This window comes from Trachurus trachurus, assembly GCF_905171665.1.
Source record: "Trachurus trachurus genome assembly, chromosome: 1".
In the NCBI taxonomy this organism is placed as follows: domain Eukaryota; kingdom Metazoa; phylum Chordata; class Actinopteri; order Carangiformes; family Carangidae; genus Trachurus; species Trachurus trachurus.
The window spans coordinates 13,857,327-13,883,480 of NC_139891.1; the positions used below are offsets into that span (position 1 = coordinate 13,857,327).

Below are 26,154 nucleotides of genomic sequence, written 5' to 3' on the forward strand. Positions count from 1 at the left end.
AAAATCACATATGATTATCCTACATCAAACGGAGACTTGTACCCACTCTTTCCAAGATTTAGAAGCTCATCTTCATTCTTGCACCCAACTCTCCACACCATGAGTGAAGTCAGCGGCACAAAATGGAAATTGAAGTCAACTTCAAATAGCCCCTGCTGCATCACTTGGTCCCCAGGTGCTGATGAATCCCTTTTCCAATCTCCACAGCCCACACAGTCCTCCTAAACTGTCCATTAAGAGTGATGTGCTGCTAAAAGTTCGCTCTCAGGCTGAGGCACCTCCTCCCATTTTGTTTACACATTTGTCCCTTTTATTTCTACCTTAATAATGTGGTTTCTTCTGAATGCTGTTTTATTTTACTGTACATAAAGCATAAGTCCATACTGAGATGGATGTGCAGTTTTTTCAACAGTCATGGCTTGCACAGATGTGGAAATGCTGATCCCAAGCATGCAGCAGTTTCAGCTGCCTGTTCCACTCTCCATTGTTTTGACTATTGGTGTCCTCACAAGACTCAGCAGCACTAATTATACGTCTTGTCTTTGTTTCTCCTTGTAACACTGTATTCAGAAGAATAAAAGTATTACTTTTGCATTTTGTTGCAATTTAAAGGCTAATGAGCTTTTAGATTGTGTTTGTATCCACTTAGGAAAGACAGACATTACACTAAGACAAGGCAAAGTCTAGAAAACAAACTGTTACATATGCTTTTTTGGGGGGGCTTTGTGCTTTGGCTTCATTTTGAATTCTGGAAAGAGACATCCTTGGAGAGGTGTTGAAAGATGCCAAAAAGCAGCTAATTGTTCCAAGTGAATGCAGCAGTGATTGGATTTAGTCTTAACAAAAGAAAAGCCTCCACGAAGTTGGATTGTCATTATTTCTGAGGACACGACGCGAGACCAGACCAGAAAGTTTCATTTCCCCTGAGAAGGTGGAGAGACCAGACCCTGGTGTTCCGATGGGCTGCGACTTTGTTTGCTGCTTAATGTGTAAGCCCCACACGAGGGTTCAGACGAAATATTATGTTTTCTAGTCGGTATGCCAAGCACTTAACAATCTCACAGAGGTGAAGGTTTGAAAGCCCACCCTGAATTAACAAAACAAGTAAGAAAGTATTCATCATTCACAACATAAGGAATTAATAGACAGAAGCAATGTCCTGAAGAAGAGTGGTGTGTTTGAGGTTTTATGAGGCAGTGATGGAAGAAAACCTCACAGCAAACTGTCAGATTTGTCATAGCTGGAAAAGCACAGACAAGAAAAATTCAGCACATCAGTATATCAGTAAGCCCTGCTGTTAGCCAGAACCTGGATCTATAGCTTTATATAGTTATCATTATGGCTGTTACTCAGCCTACTGACATAACCATTCTTGCTGTGCAAATGTTCGCAGCTCTCTGGAGTGGTTCTGCTCCTCTGCTGCTCCAGTTTCAAAAGAAAGGTTTGAGCAGTCTTGTAAGAATGAAGGACCGGTATATGCTGGATGAGTGCGGTGACTCCTCCACAGCACTCAACCCACTGCTTGTGTGTGTGTGTTTAATCAATCATACCACCTGGTGTGAGAGAGGACTGCTTTAATATCATCTTTATAAGATGAAGCTTCAGTAATCTGTTGCTCTTTCTCCCAAAGTAATACTCATCCATCTTTTACTCATTGCCACCATTCTTTTATTCTTAAATTCATCTTTGAAGTGTTTCTGCCCTCCCACTGAGTCCGACCCAGCTCCCGGGGCATCGCAGCAGTTTAGTTTATTCAGCAAACATCAACGTGACACTGAGGACGGTAGAGATCTCAAACATTTCTGTGACTCCAATCTGTGCTGACTTCTCACTGTTTACCTTTTTACTTCACTTCCTTCACAGACAGATGACACCCCTCCCTGCGCTAACATTTAATGTGAAAGTGAATCAAACAGCATGCATCATCTCAGTTAAATAAAACTGAAGAAAATTATGATTTATGTCACTACAAGTGGCAAATGAATGGCATAAGCTCTGGTTTAAAGTTCATAGAGTTCTGCCCCCCTGAGGTTCTGATTTATCTCTTCCTGTGCTGCAACAAAGCAAGTGTAATAGTTTTACAGGTGCAAATATGTTGCCTGAAATTAGTTTGAGCTAAGAGGGTTAAAACAAATTGGATACACATCTTGCATGCAGCCTTTCCCCATTCCTTAAAGAAGAACACTAGTGTCCTTTTCAATACCACTCTAAAGATGATGATGATGTGTAATTGTATTGTTGCTTGTGCTTGTATGTCCACCTGCACATAACTTTATGAAAAGTTGAAGTTTGACCATGATGTGACTAAATTTTCATCTTCTTGTCGATTGATCTCTTTGTCTGCAGGGACCCAGCTCATCTGAGGTTTCCTCCAGTCCCAGTTCAGCCAGCACACAGCAGCCTCGAGGTCCACACAGTTTTGTCCACGAACACTTCCAGGCTCAGTACAGGTGAGAAGGACACAAACACAAACGGCATGCTCAGCTACTGTTGAAGATGGAGTTGTTGGTTTTTTTCAGTTTTTATAATTTCTAGGAATTTCTGTCAAAAGCAAGTAACTCAAAGCTTTCTGTAAAAAGTAGGACAAGAACATATTTTGGAAACGATCCCGATCAATTATGCAGTATGCAGGCTATATTCCACCTAAATCTACTGTCCTGGGGTTGTGTTTGAATAAACAGAGTGCCACACATACCATTATGTATGAGAATGGGCATTCAGCACAGGTGAGAATGTATTTTCTCTCCTGTGGATAAGAATCGGTAGCTTAAGAAAGTAGGTCAGACAGGCCTGCGAAGGATTCAGGGGATTTATCTTTAGTACTGGCTTCTGGCTCCTTTTGCTTCATTCACAGTGGAAAGTCAGAGACTGGGTTCTCAAGTTTAATAGACCCACTAATGGAATTGACTCTAGACCTTTCACTAACCTTGTCGGCGCACTTGGTTGTGTACGTTCACTTAACCTTTACTTTTACCTCTCATTTGATCCCTGAACAATGCAAACAAAATAAAGGAAAGTGAATATATAGATAGAGCTCAAAGAATATGTTAGGCTTTATTCAAATTGGACGTTTGGATGATTTTAAGTGGCAAACTAACTGTTGTACGAAAAACAAACTGGGAAAAAAGTTAAACCCAGCAAAGTTCTAATTTTCTTCTGTTCTTCCAGATTTTTCCTCTCCGAAATGAAAATAAACAAGTAGAATATGAGATTCTGTCCATGCAAACTTCATAATGTAATGAGCTCCAGCTCAGTGCAAGCAGACGTGCCCACTTGCTAATGGGCTCAGTATGGAGATAAAGGCCACTAATGCTTGATCTATATGGAAACGCTCCCTGTGGGAGCTCAATCCATACTATATGAGATTAAGAGGGGGTGGTATTCTGGTGGACTCTGTGGGGGGTGTAAGAGACTCTGTCTGTATCTAGTTAGTGTTCTGGAGCTGCAAAGTCCAAAGCTGCTTCAGAGCTTCACCCACAAAAAAAGTAATAAGTACAAAAAGACTTTTTAATAATCAATTCCTCATTCTTCTTAAATGATTTAATGCTTTTCTACATACTACAGTTTTAGGCCTTAGACTTTTTTATAGTGAACAATTTCAGTTTATTTTCACATTTTACTTATAGCATCAATATGATGAGTAAATGGAAATGCTATGAGTCCCATTCCTTTTTTGCAGAATCAAAGCTGTTCTTGTTGTTGTTACTGTTGTTTGTAAAATGAACTGTAATCTCATCAGTGGGAAAGAGCTGGATGAACTGCTCAGTTGTTGACGGCTGATGACAGGTGTCTCCAGCTTTTCACTGACAAACACTTTAATTGTATTTAATTGTATTTAATTGTATTTTATTTACAGTCAGTACTTACCTTAAATTTGATACTGGCTTAGGACAGTTTGTCAGAGGAGTTTGCGGTCATCACCACCCTGCTACGTCTGGAATTAGGACCAAATAAAATTTCAGATGGGTTTCACTCTTCTCTCTTGCTTGGTTGAATTAAATTACTATCGCTCGGTTTAGCGCGGCAGTAAATGGGCGAAGGCCTATTTGTGTGTAAATTGAGGGGAGAAATTCAAGGTCAACCTGCGATGCTTGTACAGTAGTGACCACTTCGCACTGCGGGGTTAACCAGCCATTCATTCGTGGGATTATCCCATTTCCCCAGTGAAGGATGATGGATTGAACGCTTAGAGACGGACTCTATCCCTGCAGGATAGTCTCTTTTTTTCTCTCTCTCTCTCTTTTTTCCTCTCACATTTAACACACATACACACAGACACACAAACACCTGAGTGTTTATATGACATTATCAGATTAGCTGCCAGTTCATTAGCTGATTAGAGCGGCAACGCTTTGGGAAATTTTCACAACACAAGTCCCTGAAAGCAACTACTGCATCTTCAAACAGCTGTCTGGGTCTCTGTTGACCCAGTACACCCATACGCGCACACACACACACACACACACACACACACACACACACACACACACACACACACACACACACACACACACACACACACACACACACACACACACACACACACACACACACACACACACATCCTGTTCTTGCCTTGTTCTCTTTCCCAGCTCACCTCATTTCCCATTTGACACAAATGTCCCCTCTCCTCCTCTCCTCCTTTCTTTTCTTGAACAATTCAGGCTATATTTAGAGGGGCATTTCTTTGTGCTTCTATTATTTGGCTGAGTGCAGGCGGGGTAATACTTTCTCCTAGCTTGAGAGCTTCTGTAATTAGCTCTAGATGCCACATATACACACTCCCAGACCCACACACACCTCCAAGCACTGCTGAGTGGGAGGTGGGGGGTAATTAGATATGTGCTACACACATGCAGATTTATTCAACATGTGCACAGACAGCGAGACGTTACGTATTATTTGTGTACATGCACATGTGATCATTACTGAACCCATGTAATTAGCTGAAATGCCACTACATTATGTCACTGCTTTGTCTCTGGTGTGTCTGGACACTGGAGAGACTTCATAATGGACTAGTGAAGGACCACATTTCACCTGCTACATGTTCCCTATGACAATTATGGGTTTTACACCATATATTACAGTTTTACAGAAGGATACGTCCAAGAAAATAACCAGAATCATGGCACTCGCTCAAGATGTGTGCGGTCATAAGCTGTGTAACCCAGCTTACAACCTACACTAAAACATGCTTTAATCAAACTGTGCAGATGTAGTGAAGTAGTGCTGCCAGCAAACACACACATATGCTGAATGCTGTAAGGGTTCAGTCATGTTTTTTTTTTAAAGTACTCTATTGATGATGTGTTGCACTGTAATATTGTTGCACTTTTTTTTTTTAGTATATTTTTGGGGCTTTTTGGCCTTTAATGGACAGGACAGTTCAGAGAGAGACAGGAAATGGGAGGCAGAGAGGGGGAATGACGCACAGGATAGGGCCGCTCGGTGCGGGATTCGAACTGGGGTTGCCTGCAGTGAGGACTATAGCCTCAACACATGGGGCGGGTGCTCTACCAACTGAGCTAAACACCGCCCCTGATAGGTTTTTTTTTATGTATTGAAAAATGTTTTAATAGAAGCAATGAAGCAGAACTGGAGATATTTTGTTTTTAATTTCATAACCTTTTATAGCATATAAAAGAATTGTTTAATCATCATGATCAACATGAAGAATATGATGCACAAATCAAAAGCGTGGGCATAATTCTAACATAACACAACTTTTATTACTCCTTTTATTCACACCTCATCCTTAAAGCAGAAGTGAGTGATATATTTGTGTTAATATAAGTCTTAAATAGTTATATCTTCCGACAGCAATCACTTACATAGAGTGTTTGGACTGAAACACGGGTCTCTCAGTCCCTCTGCTCTGCTCTGAGCTGAGGAGAAAACATTTATCGTATCCTACAGTTTTTATCCAATGAGGAGAGAGAACGGCATGCAGGGCTGTGTGTGCAGCCAAGGAACGCCGTGAATGTGGTGACGTAGGGACGACGACTGTTATGGTGCGTTCAAGGAAACTCGTATTTTTCCGACCGTGAAGTCATACCAGTTCGATCTGGTACGAGTTCACCGGTCGGAAGTTACGAGTGGCCGTTATAGTGACTTTCACCGGTAAAACAGGTCGGAAAAACACGAGTGGGTTGCCTGGAACGCTACAAAGTCGTAAGTTGTGACTTGAAGCTGTAATTTACGATTTCAAAAGCCTGCCTGGAACGCAGCATTAGCGAAAACGACCGGACCACTCACTTCTGCTTTAAGTACAAATGTGAATCTTGAGTGCTGTGAATTGTTCCACTGAGCACTAAAAACTCATTATTCCAGCTGTTTTCTCCAGTTGTTTTAATGAGTCACCACTGCTGTATTACAAACTGATCGTGTGCAAATCTCACAATAAGAGACTGTGGCATTCACCTTAGGGGGTTTGAGTAAGATGTGCATAAATAGAGAAGAAGAGAGTGGATGTGTGTCACTGTTTAAGTCTGGATGAGATGGGAGGGCAGATATAGCAGAGGGTGCAGGGCAGTTTGTATTTGTTTTCACACTGGTGATGTAAGTTACTGTCAAATTGTTAACATGCAGAATTAATAACAATAGAAGATATTTGGTGACATTGTAAGTTTTTTTTCACCAACATTGCCACCTTCTTTCTAGGTTCAGATTCCTTTAGTGTCAGTCATTCAGGAGGGTTTACTGTAACAAGAAACTTTCACCAGTAACTATCTGTTCCTCCAAAACAAACAGACCAAGGTGATTTTAACCAATAAAAACGGTTTCACAGATACAGGACGTCTCGAAGGGGCTCAAAGCTGAGCTGCTTAACATTATTCTCTGAAAATTTCATATCCAAACATCTGATCCCTTCATCTAGTTGAAATATTTGAAAAAATACCAAGATGTAAGAGGTACAACTTAAAAAATGTGGCTAAAAACTGGATAAAAAGTCAACTTTGACTGCTTCTGGCAGGCAACCACAACACCAACACATGCACATAAGGGATATGATGCCATAGGCAGGCAACCAAAAGAAATAAACACAAAGTTCAGTCATGTTAAGATGTTTTAGTGTAGAAAAGTTAGATATTATAGCCCTAAAATGTTTGTTTTGTCTGAGCAGTATCTCATTTGATAAGATTTTTATGATCACACCATTGTCTAGATGGTCTGTAAATGACTTGATTGATTACCTCAATGTTTTTTTTTTCAGCTTTTAGTGTATTTCTTAAATTGGAGCTTTCAAACTCTCAGAACAGCAGCATTAGAGCTGCTCAACTCACCACCAATTTTACTCAGTAAAACAAAGTGCAAGTAAATCAGGTAAACAAGTGCACTGACAGCATCTGTGCTGCTGTGTTGGAGGGTTCAACATTTTCCAGCTCGAAGTTTCTTTAGAGGAAAGCGTCTGCCAAATGACTGAATGTAAAATGTAACATTTTCAGCAAATGCCTTCATGGAAGAGCTCGTTGTAAAACAGAATACAGAATTGCCTATTTGGGTTTATTTTAGTTTTTAACTGGATGCAACTGTCAAGCTGAAGCACCTAAACAGAAAACAAAGAATCATGCCAGACACTGCCAATTTGCAACTACTGCTGGACAACGGCAGCTTCACTAGCCCAAACTCAGAATTGAGAGTTTGGCAACATCTGGCACAGTTACACCACCACATACTGACAGTCATTAATTTGCATATCCCCTATTACTTAATAGATTCATGAAATAATGAAGCTCCTAAAAAACTGGTACAGTCTTCACTTTTCTACTAACATTTTGTGTTCAGTCTCTTTCAGCCTTGATGTGCTGTCGTCATTTTTCTGAGTATAGCACCAAACGATTTCACAAATAAAATCAATACTTGCACTAGTTTTTCACTCCAAGACCTATATCAAGCACCAGTGCCTCCTTTGCAGAACACATCATTTATACAAGTTTATGCTCTAATTGAAACGACTGAGTGTTGATTTGTCTCTGAATTCTGTGGCAATAATCTCCCCTGTGATTCACATTGAATAAATAATAGACAAGCATACTCAGTTGGTCGGCAGTTTGTTTTCAATCCTGGGTTTCTTCACCATAAATATGCATTAAACTAATTTGTACCCTCATCTCATTAGTCTGATTCAGTCTGAGCTGGCCTGCACTCAAAGATTTTAATAATATAATATTTAAATGATACATTTTAATAGTAAATAAGATTTCTATCCACATGGATTACGCAGTTTTAACATAAACAAACTAATGTGAGCCATATCTGCCATGAATGAAACAAGTATCAATGAGCTTTATGTAATAGTACCAATAAATCCAACATGTCTAAATGTTTAATAACCAGGTTCATGTAATATAAACTTGGTTTATTGTGTATTTAATCCCCCGCTCTCTCTCTCTGTCTACATCACTTGGTTGGTCTCTCTGTCGTTCCTCTTCTTCCTTCCTGATTCTTTTTATATCTCACAGAGATGCTCTACAGAGGCTTTCGGTGGAGTTGTCTGATCTGAATAAATGTTTGCGATTAGAGCTCGGGCTGTCTTGTGGTTTGGGCTGCCGATGTGGGAGCCGGTGCTCTAGTCACTCCGTTGTGCTGCGGCGTTTAAATAAGTCTTTGTCAAAGCCTCGCTCCCTCCTCCGTCTGTCACTCTCAGTTTGTGCCATCTATTTTTAATGGCATGGGAGACGTGCAGAAAACTTCAGCGTCTCTCTGCATCTTGACAAACAAGAGAGTTGTGGATGGTTACTTTTTTTCTGTCACAGTGGTTTTTTGTTTTAGATGCAGATTTAATGATTCTACAGTTTGTTCAAGTTAAACCAGAGACCAGTTGGTTTTAGATTTAAAGATCTATAAAAAATAAAGTAAACAGAAAATAACATGCAAGCAAATACAGTAAATCACATTGTTTCTCTGCAGATAATTAATATTTCATAAAGAAAAGCTGCACATCTTTTACTAAGAGTTACTTTTGCAACAAAAAAACTGATATCTGTCCAGAATGAGATGTTCTGTACCAGATTCTCAAAAAAAAAAAAAAAAAAAAAAGGTTCTCTTATCTTCAATGCACTTCGCAGTTCTTAAAATATGCACCCAGGTTGGGATGTACTTGTACTGACCTCTTGGAGGCATGATTTAAAATGCACCACACACCAATGCAATTAAATTTGATTCAGATGCTCAAACAAGCCCCAAGTATAATTTGGATTTGTGATAGGATGGAGGGTATTGAGTCACAGAAAGAAAATATACAGCCCAAGTTTCTAAATGTTTACAATAGAAAAAAAATATTCCTTTTTGGTTTTGGGAAATTCTTTGTGCAAGAATTCACCCTTTTTTTTTATCTCTGTTTGGGTAACAACATTTTTTTTATTCATGTTTTCAAATATCATCATACCATCATTTTTTCACCCACCCAGAGCTTTTCTTTCATCATACTACTCTGTCTCACACATTTTGGATTTGTTGTCCTGCTCCTACTTACGCAGCTTTCACACCTCAGATGGATGCAATGTTAGGATTTTAGATTAACTGTGCAACCCCTAATCCAGAGCGAATATGCCTGTGTTCGAACTGATCACAACAGTCAAGATGAGTCTCCATGGCGCTATTCTGACTGAATGAAGGAAACGATGTGGTGGTATTGTATTGCAGTTATATGATAGCGATGGATCATATGGTGGCGATGCAGGCTGGTTTAAAAATAGTTTCATTTTCCAGCAAGAGATGAGACGGGGAAAAGGAGAGATGCTGTTTGTCAGAGTTTGATGCAGTTTGGTATTATGCAGTGTACATAAAGTGGGTGTGCATGTGTTGACTTGCAGCTTGTTTGTCTAGTCTAGTCCTGTTAGATTTCCGCTCCTATGCTGCCTTTACATTGCCTAGAGATAAAGAAAGTGCTACCATGGTGAAAATATATAAGCCACGTTATCCCCTCAGAGCTGATGCACTGTGGCAGACCCACCAGCTGGCTGAAGAGAGAGACAGCCCATCTCCCCACTCTCTGTGCTCTACCCTTCCTCTCTTTATAGTGCAGTTTATAATCTGAAACCTCTTCTTTCAGGGACCCAAACTGCTGATGTGTAGCCCTCCTGATTTTCAGCTCATTAAAACTCATAGGTATTCTTCTACTCATTCAGTAGAATATCACCTGTGACACCTAAAAGTGTGTGTGTCTTTGTGTGTGCATGGGTGCGTGTGTCTCTGTCTCTGTCTCTGTTCGTGTGTGTGTGTGTGTGTGTGTGTGTGTGTGTGTGTGTGTGTGTGTGTGTGTGTGTGTGTGTGTGTGTGTGTGTGTGTGTGTGTGTGTGTGTGTGTGTGTGTGCGCGTGTGCGCGTGTGTGTGTGCGTGCGTGCGTGTGTGTGTCTGTGTGTGTGTGTGTGTGTGTGTGTGTCTGAAGCATGGAGGAGTCGCATACTTGAAGAGCGAATTCGAGCTCACGTAAATGCACTGTGTCCTCCAGCCTCACCCTGGACATCAGCAATACTGTGTGTGTGTGTGTGTGAGAGAGAGGGGCGGTGGCAAAAAAATGTAAAAACTAGAGAGCTATTACTCATTCATAGCAATGTCTTCTGTAAAGGTTAGAGAAGCTGTAACAAAACTGTTCCAGTTTGAGGAGTAAAAAAATTAAAAAAATAAAGCTGACATGGTATCTGTTACTGTTTATGTGCTATAGACCCTTTCAGAGAGTATAAACAAAGACAGGTGTGGCTCATTAGAAAACGCTCTGGTACACTAAATTGAATGGAGCCTTAATTAGTATCCTTGGTAACACCTGTATTTGTTTATACTCTCTGAAACGGTCTATAGCCTGAAAAATGACAAAATTGGCTAAAAATGTTATTACTGGCCAGTTTTCAGTTCTGTGCTGATGGAAATAGGTTTTCTTTCTTTTTTCAGTAATGCAATATACAGTGGAAATGAGCAAACATGATGCACCTGCAACAGGCTGCTCAAACAGACTCAAATTACAACTTTTTTCTATCCATGGTGACCTCATGTTGCTCACAGTGTTCAGTGCCACATACCAACGCCATCACTGACTGGAGCTATGGTTTCACTCTGTATTAATTTTGTGCCACACTGGGGGATCGTTTACAGCCAGCTGGTACATGATCTAGCTCATAGGCGGCCAAAAACGATCGATATAAAAAGCCTTTAGCAGTCCCCGTCCTAATCCTGTGGACTGTATCAAGACATTCCTCACTACTTACAGTACAGTGTGTGTAATCATATCAGTGATTAAGTCCATTAGTGTTTATTGATGTTGATGTTTTTTCCTTCCACGTAGCTTGATTCAGCCACGTAATTCTGTGAACGCCACTCCCACCTTTGCAAAACAAGACATGATGGAGAAATTAAACAAGAGCAACAGTATATGAGAGTGAAACAGTGAGAGACATGGAGAGAGACGTGTTTGAATTAGGCTTCAGAAATGCTGCTTTGCCTGTTTTTGAGTTTTAATTCTTGTCTTTACAGTTTTTTCTCAAACATGTGACTGTCAAACAAAGCAATGCCAATACATTGTTCTGTTGTCAACACTCACACCTGGAAAAGTGCAGTTGTTATGTCCAAACATCTTTTTATACTCATTAAACAAGTTGACGTGAACCAATTTATCACCCGGTTATTTGGTTAGTTAGTCTCAGCCAGGAAGATATCACTTATCTTTATGAAGGTGACACCGAGACTGTGTGTGTCTGTGTGTGCGAGCGAGTGTGCGCACGTGCATGTGTGCGCGTCAATACCCCCTACGCTGAGTTAATTTCCCCTGACAGGTCTCTACGAGGTCTCTACTTGTACTTTCTGATAGAGAGAGATCGGAGCCTCCAATCCACAGCCAGCACTGACGGACAGACTGACTGAATGTATGACTGACTGACAGTTGGACACTCATGTCTCTCCTTCTCTCAGTCAGTCATGGTCACGGGGAGTGCTGAACTGTGTACAACTATGAGATGTATATATATATATATATATATATATATATATATATATATATATATATATATATATATATATATATATATTGCACTTCTTTGAGAAGACTTGCATTTATTAACACTATTTAATCAGACAATTATTGTCTAGATATTAATTATTGGAGCTGCTGCTGTTTCCTTCTGGAACACTGCACACCTACTGTAAATGGACCAGAGCCACAAATACTTGTAGTTACAATTGTGACACCAGTATCTGTAAGAAATACTGTAGAAATCACAATACTGATACAGAGTATTGATAATTGATCAGAATTTCTAAAACATGATGGGTGGTTATGATGTGCGGTGTTACATCAATGCAGGATGAGCCTGAGGCTGATGTGAATGAATGCTTTGTGACTAACTGTGTAGCCAGATGCTGTAAATATGAATTCTGCACTGTTGATCATTCATCATTTACAATGAGCCTTGAGGGAGTTAAAATGTAATTATGTGCACATTTAAGACTTAGTAGAGCTTTGAGTGATCTGACTCTGCAACAGTTTTTGCTGTGACTGTGTTTCAGTTTTGCTTCTTCTCGCTTAAAACACATTTTTCCTGATACAGTTATGAAGACTTCTGAGTGGTATTAGTAGTACTGTATACGCTTTTGTTCCCGAATAATAGAAACTAGATGAAGGTGTCATATATAGTGTCCTCTTGACCTTTAGTTTTAGAAATGACTTTGTGGGAATGAATGACCGTTGTCATTAAGGGTCATAGGTACAGAAATCTAATGATTAGAATGAAACTCTCAGCCTCAATTTCTCAGTCTCTCCTTTCTCTCGTGCTCAGGTGGAGAGCCCAGGCCTCCATCCATCACTGAGCTGTCTGCTGATGCTGTTCATTCTGTAAACAAGGTCACGACTGCAGTGACTAAAACAATCAGCTTTCTTTGACAAGACTATTTAAATGTGGTGGTACAGAACCAAAGCTGGGCTAAACTTTAATAAAAAAAACAAAACTTCTAATTAAAACAAGGAAAATGGAACAGATGAAATTATAGGTACTAAACCTTTGTAACCTCCTTGAATGGTGTAACTATATAATTTTCACATTTGCAGAGTATTTGTTTTACATTTTTATTAAATCTCTGTTCACTCCTTTATTTCTTACACCTGCTACAAAAATATCCCATCAAATCTTATGATTGCACAAATTTCTACACATGACCTAATAGCTTATTTCATTAACTGATTAAATTAGTGAGTAATACACACACTGGACTGGACTGGAGAGTTTGTACAACACAAAAATCCACTAAAGAAATGCATGAAATTCTCTGCAATAGAAATACAAGTGAATGATATGCTAGAAAAGTTTTTTTTTTCTTCCTGAATTCTATTCTTAGAGAAGTTTTCAACTCTGACATTGTCAGCTCATTCCTGACACCCATATACCAGTCTCCTGTGGAGCATGCATTGCACCAACTGCATCACCTTCATCATCCCCTGAACTGTGCTGCAAAGCTTCTTTAGTTAGAGAAACTATGTGGAAAAATGCCTAATCAGACTATGAGATACTGCAATGTTTAGAGATACTGCTGGTGCTTTTTTGTTTTTTTGCCGTGAGTAAAGCGCAGCGATGCTGAGCACCTTTATGATAGATAAGAGCAGCTACTGCTGTGCTGAGCATGTGTGTGTTTGTGGGTGTATCTGGTGTTACTCCAGGTGTCTGGTCTAAACTAAACAGTGTTAGTCCTTTGACAGCTGAACGTAGAGTACAACCTCTGTCTAACGCACACACACATACACACACACACATCCGTACAAATACTTATCTCATATTCTCCACCAGACTGGAAATACTGTCAGCCTCACCACAAGCTTTTTAAGTGATGTTGTGAGTTTGTGTGGGTGTTCCTGCATGCATGTGTGAATTTCAGTGTTAAGTCCAGAGTTTTAGGTATGCACAACATTGTGTGTATGTATGAGAGAGAGAGAGAGAGAGAGAGAGAGAGAGAGAGAGAGAGAGAGAGAGAGAGAGAGAGAGAGAGAGAGAGAGAGAGAGAGTACAGCCTGTCAGTCTCCTTTACTGAGTACAAACTGGCATCATTAGTGAGCCTGCGACTGGCTGCCATGGTGCACCAGGCTGAACACTGACAGCGAGGAAATGTGGAGTCTGAAAAGTGTTGTATTATTTCCAGCACATTTGTACATTTGACAAGTCTGTATCTTCACAAAGTTGGGTACAGCTCGGCTGGCAGAAACGATAGTGAGACACAGGAAGATAAAACAAGCATCTGGCAACATACACGTATGCATGTACACAGTCTAAAAGCTGTCGGCGAGGAGACAGCATTATGAGCAACTAGGGGTGTAACGGTATATGTATTCGTCCCGTGCCGTCACGGTACGGGGGTCACGGTTTGGTGCACACAGTCACACGACGAATACGTCTGAATGAATATTAAAAAAAAAAAAAAAAAAAAAGTCGAGTCCTCACTCGAATCCAGGTGGCGGTAATGAGCCTCGAAGCTGCCTGCAGCCGTCATAGCAGACGAAGAAGAGAAGTGATGAGAGAGTGAAGTTAGAGGAGGAGAGCTGTCTGCTTCATTCTTGTCACTGTGGCTTCTCAATGAAACAAACGGCGGCGGCGGCGGCGGCTCGCGACCATAATACATCCATGCTCGAGACTGGTCCACCGGACAAAGTCCGTCGGCGATGTTTCACGGATGCGCGGTGCGTCGCTAGAAACGCATCAAACACGTAGCGCATGTTCAACCCGATATGTCAATCACTGGTGCAAGTAAAAAGACAAGTTGTGTGCAACAACTTATCCCGCAGCTTTTAAGCCTCTTGACATGAACACAGACAGGTGAGGAGAAAAGGAGACCGCACACTATGACACATTTTGTCTGATGAAGGGCTGACGCCCGAAACGTGTGAGTGACATTAAACTGTCACGGGAGCTTTTAACTAGTGTGCGGTCTCCTTTTTTCCTTACCTGTGTCTTTCTTGGTGGTCCAGCACCTAGTCTTCAGTTTTTTAGGGGATGTGCGTGTAGCTGCCTAATATGTTTTATGAACACAGGCAGGAGCAGAAACATCACCAAAGTAACTGCTAGTCTAATTTAACTGTGTAAACCAACATTGATGTCAGTTTATTGTTTTGTTTTTTTAATAATATTTTTTTAATAATAATAATTTAATAATTCGAATAATAGTTGCCAGTTGTCAAGTGCACGTTTTTTTTCCTCTAGAATTAATGAATGGCATTATAACACTCCTAATGCACTTGTTTTATTTTGTATTCTTTTTTCTTTTAACTTTTATAACACAAGACAGATTTTAGTTTTACATTCAATTAGTGTCTGTTGTACCGAAACCGTACCGAACCGTGACTTTTGTGTACCGTTACACCCCTATGAGCAACACTGCAATAATTTTCCTTCATGAAACAAATTCAAGCAGGTCCAAAAATAAATACCAATATTGTATCAAAAAACTGCTTTAAAGTTTTCAGTACAGCACCACCGAAATGTACTGTATATTCAACAAATAATAAGCCATACCCACACTTGTGTTTTAAAATTTTAACTACACTACTCAAGTATACAGTTTAAAAAATGTTGTATCTGCATTTGATTCACTTGTGTATACCTGTGAAGAATAATAATAATGGATTTGCCTCTGATGGAGACAAATAGCTACCTCACCCATGTTTAAGTTACCTCAAACTGTTGGAATAGAAAATGCAATGGTGCTTAATAAACGGGATGAAATGCATCTATCTATCTATCTATCTATCTATCTATCTATCTATCTATCTATCTATCTATCTATCTATCTATCTATCTATCTATCTATCTATCTATCTATCTATCTATCTGTGTGTGTATTATTGATTATACAGGGGAGTGGTTGATGGAACGTTAACATTTCACTTGTGAATATTGTTGTGCCTGAACCCTATAATGTAGTGATAAAGTTACATGAATAAGCTAACAATTCAATCAACATATCAATAATAATAATAAAACACAAACACATCCCTCCACACACAGACATGCACATGTCCATGTGCAGTCCTCAGTATTTCTACCCTCCTGTCATTCCTTCTCTCTGATCAGCTCCTTTCCTGTCGCCTCAAAGTCCTTGACGCGTCCTGTCTGTGTCTTTGTCTCCCTCCATTTTGCTTTCTAGCTTTTGTCAATTTGACTTCCCTGCTGCCAACCTTCTGTTCATTTTTTAATCTGTCCTCCCACTGAGCTCTGCACTTTGTTGTCTTTCTCATCATCTCTGGCTCTTTGCTCTCCACTTTTGTTTCCTCTGCCTTTCCAACACCCACTGTATCTGCTGTCCTCCAGTCTCCAGTCAACTTTGTTCCTTTTTTTTTCAGCTGAACCTTTCCTCTTTACCATTCTCTCTGCCTTTTAAATATCCCCTCTACCTTTTATCTTTTACCCTTCCCCTCCCCTTTCTTCTCTCTCAGTAGTGTCCCTTCCTACCCACCTCTCCAGCTCAGGATGGTCTCTGGGATGCAGCCTTTTTCAATTTACACACTATCTCACCTGCCGTATGCTGTGTTTTGTGTCCAAGAAATTCTTAACAGCAATCTCATCTCTGGTGCTTTGCTGCACATTTCTCAACAGCAGATTGAGTCTTGTCAGTGCGTGGTCTTCAGTATTCACATTTAACCACAATGGAAGTGTTAACTGCATGTAGCACATGAGACACCTGTTAAACAGCGTTTGTTATGTCATGTCAAGTTGAAGGTTTTCTCCTCAGACGGCTGTTTATGAGAGCAGTGTGAGCCTAGCAGGTTAATATGAAAATTGACTTGAGCAGGGTGAATTTTTGTGGAGGCTTGTTCTACAGGGTAAAAATATATGATCATACTCTGAGGTCATACTTGGCAAGAAAGATTAAAATTTGCTCTCTGTCTCTGTTTTTCTTCAGATCCTCTCTGACGTGCCCTCATTGCCTTAAGCAGAGCAACACCTTTGACCCATTTTTATGCATCTCCCTGCCGATCCCTCTACGACAAACCAGGTGATGTATCAAACAACAAATAGCCAAAAGCATTTTTATTTCACCAGCTATCTTCACATTGCTATCGCAGTTTACTAAACTTTTTCTACTGGATTTTGGTTTTTCTTTCTGTTTTCCATACATATCTCATATTTTCACTTTTATCCCACTGTGGTTTGAGTATATTTTCTGAGCAGATGCGTTGAGAATATTCTGCTCTGCTCTGGTTTACAGGCTAAATCTCCCGTAGGCCTCGGAGCATAAGCAGAACTGTTTAGCCAAGCAAAAGCTTCTCTTAGATGGGAAGTTGACACTGTGGATGTATGAGGCTGTCATCTGATATCAGTGATGAAGATATGATCATCTCATCTGCCCAATGTAGCAGAAAAGTTTGCCTCAACAAATAAGTAGAAAAACCCATCGATCATGTCGGATGCACTGTACAGTAACAACTCACAATTCAATTCAGAAGGAAATTAGATAAATCGGACTGTGCAGATAAGTGCGCGTAAACAACACATGTACACAAACATATACTGTGCACGCACACCCCAACAGAAATTGGCCATGGTCACAAGTGATAAATGTTTGCCATCGAAAGTCCCTGACCAAACACTTTCTGCTTTTGTTTCCATTTTTAACTGCACCAGAAGCTGCGTGTCAGCAAGGTCCCTCTGTGAGGCCGTACGACTTTGACATATGAAGACAGAGATGGAGTCTGATGCACAGAGGACTTCTCTATTATTATTTTGACAGCAGAGATGCAAACAGAGAGAGAGAGAAAATGTCCGTGTGCAACAATAGCTGGAGGAGTTTGCAGCTGTAGCACGCCTTAGGCATCAGCAATCAGTTACTGATCCTAATGAAAGGCCCTACACACCCATGGTGCACGCACACGCCCACGCAGATCATTTTCATTGTTTCGGCTGATTAGACCTTCCATGTGGACCTTGTTGGCATCTGTAGGCTGCGCTTGATTTTTCAGCGTCTTCGTTTGCTTTGTTTCACCACAAATTACATCTTTGTCACTCTTACTGGTAGATGGGAGTGTTCTGCGTACAGGCCCTTTTAAAAGTCATCGTGGGGCACAGTGACCAAGGCAACCACAGCATTGCAGATTTGTTGTACTCCCTTTATCTTTCTACCCATGAGTCCAGTCATGGCATAAATTATCTGAAAGAAAAAACAAAAAAACAAATATCAGTTAAGTTCCAGTCACTTCCACTTTCACAATTTACCTCCATTCATTGCTCAATGAATCCTCCTATCTTCAAACATGCAGACACCTCTGCTCTGTGTCTTCTCTGCGTGGCTTCCACAGAGCTGAACACAAACTCTGGTTTGCAGTCTGAGTCCTCTGACAGTGTGTGGTCTGTCTCTGCAGTTGCCTGAGCCCAGCATAGAGGGAAATTCATTCAGCTTCTCTCCTGGCCACACACTGACCTGACTCACACACACACACACACACACACACACACACACACACACACACACACACACACACACACACACACACACACACACACACACACAGTCACACAGCGGCCTCATTGCACCGTCCTGCTGCAGCAGTATCCCAGCAGAATGCCTGATAAGTTTGAGGCCCCCAGAGACACAGCAGGGTCTGGCTGGCAGCGTGGCATTGAGGCCTGGGTGCTGCAGATAATGCCAGTGTATGGCAGAGAGGGAAAAGGAGGATGACAGTTTCTGAGAATCCGTCTTGCACATGTCAGTCTTAACCAAAGCTGCTGTTCAAAATATTTAGAGATGTACTAAAGAATGGCAAGATTTTTGTTCCTTACTGGTCAATGAGTAATTCAGTAACATGAATCCAGTAGGTCAGTAAGTCCCACTGAGCTGTCGGAGCTTCATCAAACATTTGGCAGAGTCTTATACACTTAAACTCAACAAACTGATTTTGGCTTGAAGTGTGAAAGAAAATAAACTGTGGAAACTGAACTACAAATCCAAATCAGTACACTGACCAGTGACCACAGACCACAGCTCCTCAAGCAACAGACTACAGGATGAATATCATGCAGCATGAAACAGTAAGCCTACTCTAAATGAACACACAATAGACCTCCCTAAAACCAGCTGTACACATGTAACCCATTGTTAGGGATTATAAGGTTGATCTTATACATTTTGGTGGCTTCACATTACAAAGCACATAAACTGATCTATTCTAAAAACATTGGGTTCAATTTCAATGTGATGTGATGAGGGTAAAATAAATATGGCAATCAAGCAGGAAAAAATACTGTTATTATTGCTTATTGTTCTGCTCAGGAGGTGATTCTCTGAAAGAGTCTTCACCAGGGTCTCACAAATCTCAGATGTCGAAGCTGCGTGCGAACACACCATCACAACAGAGCTTTCAAATCAGCTTCAATGAGCATGTTTTTGTTTTTTTGTTTTAACTGTAATCATGTTCACTCTCAGGGATTAACCATTTCAGGCAAATTAAAATTCTCGCCCTGTGTAAACTGGTTAATGTTCATTGCTTGAGCTGGAACAAATGGAAGACATGGCCACAGAAATAGTTTTCTCAGGAATATGGCTGGCAGAGAGGTGACGTTTACACGATTTGCAGTAAATTACCTAAAACACACACACAAGCATGGTTGTTATGCTGTGGTTGTTAGACTCTAACATGGTCTTTCAAGGCAGTTTTTAATGTTTTTGAGCTGAAGTATTTTGTGTGCTCTCACAACGCTTTATGTTTCAGAGGTTGCTGTTTAATAGAAATCATCAGGGCCTAACCCAGCAGGGGGCTGGAAAGCTGCAAAAAAAACCAAACCCTGACATCTCTATTTCCTGTTCCTCTTGAGAGCCGTCGCACACCTCTCATCCTGTTTCGTTTCACATCTCAGAGTCTCATCTCAGAGCATCTAACAACGTAAACTAAACAGCTGCTCAGATCCTCCACCGTCTGGCCTGTCAACCTCCCCGCTGCTCGCATATTACTCACCTGAATAATGCATGATGGGAAACAGGAAGCAGAGGCGTCAGCGATTACACCACCTTCTTCCCAAATGAGAAGGCATGACCTTAGTGTGTCTTTTCTGCCATACTTTCACCATTATTTTTTTTTCTTTCTGCCCTCTTTGTTTTTTTTTCTCACTCATCTTCTCATCAAACACTATCCTTGTAGTTATGAATCCCATCGCCCATCCATTTTGTCTTCTGGTTCTCCCTCCATCATTTCTCACTCTATATCCTCCTTCATTTTCACTCTTGCATCCTTTTACAGGAAGTGTTCACATTGCAGCAAATGAGATACATGTCTCAACACACAGCACAGCTCAGAACCATCACCAATTTATCTTTGCATGTCAAGGCACGATTACACACACACGCACAAGAAAGTAATGAAACACTACAGCGCCTGAAAAATGGTAAATCATTTCAGATATTAATTCAGACACAGACGTTTTATGCACACTTTTTTCTATTGTCTTTTGTCGGAGGAAATCTTTTCCCCAAACATATTAGATATTAAACAGCTTAACAGTGCATTTGAAAACAATCTCATTTTATTGAATGATTTGTTTTGTTATTCTGCAGCTAAAACACATTATAAAAAGCAAGGCTCAATATATCTATAGAAAACAAACTGACAAAATGATGATGTCGCCCCTGGTGTAATTCTGCACACTTGCATAAATCTGCCTTTGGTTTTGTATGAAATGTTTGTCTCTACTCTGTGTGTGCACAGTACCTGTCTGATATGTATGTGTGTGTCTACAAATATGTAAATATGTCAGTGTGCCAGCGTGTGTTTGGAATCTGTAGTAATGTAAACATGCAAAATCAGAATTGCAAAACAATTTGACACTTTGCTCTTAGACATAATCAATCTTCCTTTCTCTTTCTTCTTCGCCTCTCTACTGATCATACACAAACATACACACGCGCACACACATATATACCCCCTCCTCCCTTCCTCCCTCCCTTCCTCACTTTTATTTCTTCCGCAGGGCGATGTGTGTGACGCTGGTTTTCAGCACAAAGGGTCAGAGGTATCTGCGAGTCGGGCTGGCTGTTCCTCTGTTTGGTAACCTGTCCTGCCTGAGAACCATGGTGGCAGAGGAGGGCCACATCTCCCCAGACCAGGTACACACACACACACCACTCATTCCCGTTCTAAAATATGTTTTGCTGGACAATAAATGATCACTGAAGTCCAGTAGACCGTTCTTATAGGGAACATTTAGGCTTTTCAAAAACATGTGAGATGTAGGCTACAACTCAATAATAGCTCATTTGTGCATGCTGGCTCACCAGCATCGCACAGTGCTGAAACAATGAATCAACCCATCTAAGTTAACTGAGGGACAGTTGCTTGCCAGTAATTTTCATAACTGGTAATTACCAATCAAAGATGCTGAACATTTCATAGTTGCAGGTTATCTTTCATAATGCTATTTTAAAAACATTGCATTCAGCTGATCAAAACTGTGATGGGAATTTAGTGAGATTTATGTATTTATTCATTTATTGTTGGCATCATAGACCTAACAATTAATAATAGTCCATTGTCTATTATAATGTACTAGCCAGTGAGAACTAATTAAATGGACCCAAAATTACTGGTGTAATCATCCATTACTTTGGTTAGTACAGCCAGTTAAAGTTCAACCAGGAAGTGTAGATGTTTACAACAGATCGTCTGTGTAATCATTATCATTTATCTACAACTGTTTCACTTTCAGATAAGTGGTTTTGATCATTTGGGAAAATGAAACACTTGTTTATTATGTCTGTGCTTTTCACTGTTAGAGATATCTTAGATGACCATTAAGCAGTAAAATATTCTCAGAAATCACAGGAATATTTGGGCAAATAGATAAAGCTACCAGAACTTCCTTTGTGAATTCAAAAACATAGACATTGCACTGCGTCTTCACAGTCAGCAGAAATGTCACCAACAGGAGAAAAGGTTTCAGGGGTGTGTGTTCATCAGCCTTTCTCCTGTCATACAACAGATGATGAATCTAAAGTTGGGTCCTCAGCAGCAGGAGAGCAACAGCAAGGTCTCAATTGTTTAGTGATGAAAAAACACTTTTTTCATGGAACAGGATACACAGATACACAACTGACTGTAGAGAGACAAACAGCTAAAACCCCTTTAACATATTCCAGTCCTTTTGCCAGGGTGCACTAATGTTAAAGCATGTGTTTGTTAGTGATATTGCATTAAATTGTTGGACTGATTTCTATGATTTCCTGATGGGTAGAAGGGTGTCATTCTCAGACAACTGATAATCTATGAATTATCTGTGATTTCTTTTTGTGATGTCATAAAACATATTTTGGAAGTGTTTAGCATTCTTGTCCTTAGTTAGACTGTTTTGCAAAGTAGCAGAAGATTAATTTCAATTTTCCTGCTTTCTTGATGAGGAAATCCATTTTTATTCACAGTGGGAGATTTCCTTGTTAGGCTGTTGCATCTCCTACACACCCACAGTCTGCCCACACTGGCGTTTTCTCCGACTTGGCTGATTAGACATGTTCTAATGACTGTGTGTAAATGTAGAAACTGGGCTTCATTAACATTTCCCACACTCTCTCCTGTTAGTTTTGTTGCACTTACTGGTTCTGCTTTTAATACCTACCAGAGTCCACTGTAACTCAGGTAGACATAAACACAAAGTAAACACTTTGCATCAGAACAGGATGCATCGAAACATCGATGCAAAATTACTTGTGGGTTTGGCAAAAAGCAAGTCATAGGACAAAGTTCTGAGGGAGCCCATCAGGAAGAGCCCCAACACACACAGAGACGCTGTCATCAGTTCAGAAAGCTGCGGTACGGACAGCCTGTTTGCTGCCTTTTATCTGTATCCATATCTCCTCTCTGGTCCAGTTTCTTTGATGTATTTGAGTATGATAAAAGTGTGTCTGTGTGTGTGGGGGAAACATGATGATTTTGAATGAAACATCCTACAAACAGCTTCTATCCATCCCAAGTTTGTTGTAGGTCAGTGAACTGTGTAGGTCAGAGTTACGAAATGAATCATCACTTCTTAGAAAAAAAGACTGTTGCTATGGTTACCGGCAGCTTAAAAATGTTTGCACCGAAAGTTTGCATCAGCATCAGCTGACCATAAAAGTATGTTCTGTAGTTATATTATATTCTGTAGTGTTAATTTCTCTCCTCACTTTAAACTATTTATGTTTTGCTGTCAGGTTTGTCAAGTTCTTAATCATGAAACTAGGAAATATGTCTCTCTGAGTGTTAAGGTGTTAAGAAATGTAGCCCCAATATCCTTTGCCTCACTTTGCAGATGTTTATATCTTGAATTTTTATGTTGATGTTTTTCAGTTTTCAAGTTTTGTCAGTGTTTAAGATATTCTGTTGAGGCTTATGATTTATTTAGGGTTTTCTTGAGCTGATTTTTTATTTGCTTATTAGAATTTACCTGCACACAATATCATTGTTGGTCTATTTCTGTGCTATATATCTTCATAACAAGTTATCCCAGAGGGTCAAGACTCACACACCTTTTTTTTTTCAATTCTCAGTTGAGTAAATTTCACCATTTCATTTTCACCATGTCTGTCGCTCTCCCCCTCCAGGTCATCCTAACAGAATTGTACTCCACGGGTTTCCAGCGTTCTTTCTCGGACGACGACGACCTGACGTCAATTTCTGATAGCGATGTGGTCTATGCCTTCCAGGCTCCTCCCCTCCATGGTCGAGGAGGCTCTGCACAGCACTCAGGTAACCACGGCAACAAGATGTCCACTAAAAACGCTGCTGTCACTGACTTCCCACTCTGATTTGACAGTTTTGCTCATTCCCCATTTTCAATTTTCCCTCTGTCACTCTTCCTCTGTCCTCCTTATGTATTCTCACGATTCACACTCACACCTTCGCCTGGGTTTCTCTTTCAAGAAGCCCTTATGATTCATTAACCACAGTGTTTCTCACAGGCAGACATTTTACTTTGGTGGAGACATGGGCAGTGTCTGCAGTGTGCTTTGTATTCCTCCTCTCAGTCTGCTTCTTTATGCATGACAGAACCCAAACAAATGAAATTAAATGCCACGTCTAAATATCAGCCCAGTGCATCCCATCATCCATAATAAAAAGTTTACTTTAGAGTAAGGTCTGGTGAGCTTGTACGAATAATCATCATCTGAAATAGTGAGAAGGCTACAGCATGTGGCAAGAGGAATAATTCACTCTTATCTCTGAGGATAACACCAAAGATCAGTGGTACAAGATCCCTTTTGTTGAACGTTTCCAGGCTCTTGCTCTCCATCTCTGTCTTATTTTCTCCCTGTGATAGACGGTGACAGTCGAGCTCTGTGTCCTTGCAATCGCTAAAAAAAGAGACAGGTATAAAGTTGAGTCAGCCTTGCATCACCACTACACTTTAAAAACCCTTTTCACCCATGCAAGACGCTGCTGAATGCACATGAGAACGCGGGCGAAGTGTAATGTCACACAAACACTCACACACAGCAAGCTGCATTGTGAAACAAACTGGCAGAGTGACATTCTTCAAGAGCTCCTTTGAGCTATGCACTTTGTAAAAGTTGTGGCAACTTGGTATGTAGGCATCATGGTAAAAAAAAACCTTTGACTATGACTCTCCCTGCAATGTGTTAACTGGTGCAGCTACACAATCTCATGTTTAAAATCTATCATGACAAAAGATTGCATAGTAGGTGTAATATCCAGGATGTTCAGTGCTTGACCTGGGCAATGGTTCAGGAAAAAATTGGTTATTTCACTTGGAGTTAAATTGAACGCTTCACATGTGTGTCTACCCATGCCTTGTTTTTTTCCATGTGTGGTAATGGTACAGTCCATCAGATGTACCATTTTAGAAACATAAATATATGAAATAGTATGAATGTTCAAATTTTAGCTCAAGTAACTGTCTTCCTGTTATTTCAAAGATGTCACCATTAAACTTTAAACTTTGAACATATCATTTTTACACGTTTGACCTAACATTAAACTTTCAGCTTGGAAAGTGTAAATCCAGTACAACATTATGTGATAGAAATAAGATTTTTTTAAAGACATTTGACCTTTTTAAAGTTAGATTTTACATCTATTTCTGGCTGGTCAGACTGTATCAAACAGCAGATCTCTGCCCCCCATTTAGCCCCTGTATTAATTTACCAGATTTCGAGGAAATGTGTTAGGAAGGTTACAGGTGCTTAGACAACTTGTCTTGGGGGGTTAATGGGGTGCAGTAGAGCATCGCACCCTCGCTGTAGGCAGACTACAGTCAGGCTGTGAAGTTAAACATTTGCAAAAACTGTGGCAAAACAACTTGTTCTGCATGACTATGGTACGGCCGTTTGTGTGAATGCTCTTTTCTTGTGATGCCATTATTTCCCCCACACCGTGAGGAAGAGCAGGGCAGTAGATCACTTCTTATCGCACCAGCAGTGCTGCTCTATCTGTAACAGGCCGGTCACAAACAAAGACCTATGTGCGTAGGGCACAAAGCCATTATTTTAACCGATCGGTGCGTGTGTCTGATAAGGGCTTAATTGAGTCATATTACCAGCGTCAGTGTGAGGTCATTACTAGTGATCTCTCTGGGCTGCCAGTCAGGGAAGTTGAGGATAGCCTCTTTTTTTTCCCACCAACTCATTATTGGGTGCACGGGGAGGGGTGTTACCCCAGAAGAAGAATGGCATCAATAATTCACTTCTGTACTTAAGTGCTCATAAAAAATTAAGACGCTTCAATTTCTCAACAGGAGGCATTCCTATTGTCACTTTACACAGGAAATACAGTGTCACAGCACTGAGAGAGAGAGAGAGAGCAGGCACAAACAGTGCGCTCTAAGTCACACACACTTATTCTAACATAAGCATGCATGAGCAAAAACACACACACACACGTACACACACGTGCACATGCACATCCGCTGTGGAAGTCAAGTAGGTAATGAATCTATTAGAGTTACACTGGAGAGTCTCATAGATACATGGCCCTCGAGGGGAGACCTTGCACAGAACACACACACACACACACACACACACACACACACACACACACAGAAATGCGCTTATAATGAATCACACTTAAGTACTCACTGCCAAATGTGGCTCCCATTCTTGCGAGCAGTCTGATGAAAATGATGAATGGTCCTTACCTCTGCGGAATAATTCATAGGATCAAAGCAGACCAGATTCCAGGATAACATAACTTCATTCAATGGGATCTGT

General features: G+C 40.5%; 1 protein-coding gene across 1 annotated transcript in view; it reads left to right on the top strand.

The window, feature by feature from the left end:
- usp43a (ubiquitin specific peptidase 43a) overlaps positions 1-26,154 on the top strand; it is a gene marked incomplete at its 5' end in the record, with an annotated part of 96,922 nt that overhangs the window by 32,982 nt on the left and 37,786 nt on the right. The window contains 4 exons of the mRNA XM_083976565.1: positions 2,347-2,450; positions 16,876-16,968; positions 20,931-21,066; positions 23,533-23,677. Coding sequence (XP_083832691.1) covers positions 2,347-2,450; positions 16,876-16,968; positions 20,931-21,066; positions 23,533-23,677 — 478 coding nt within the window. The remainder of the gene's footprint in view (positions 1-2,346; positions 2,451-16,875; positions 16,969-20,930; positions 21,067-23,532; positions 23,678-26,154) is intronic.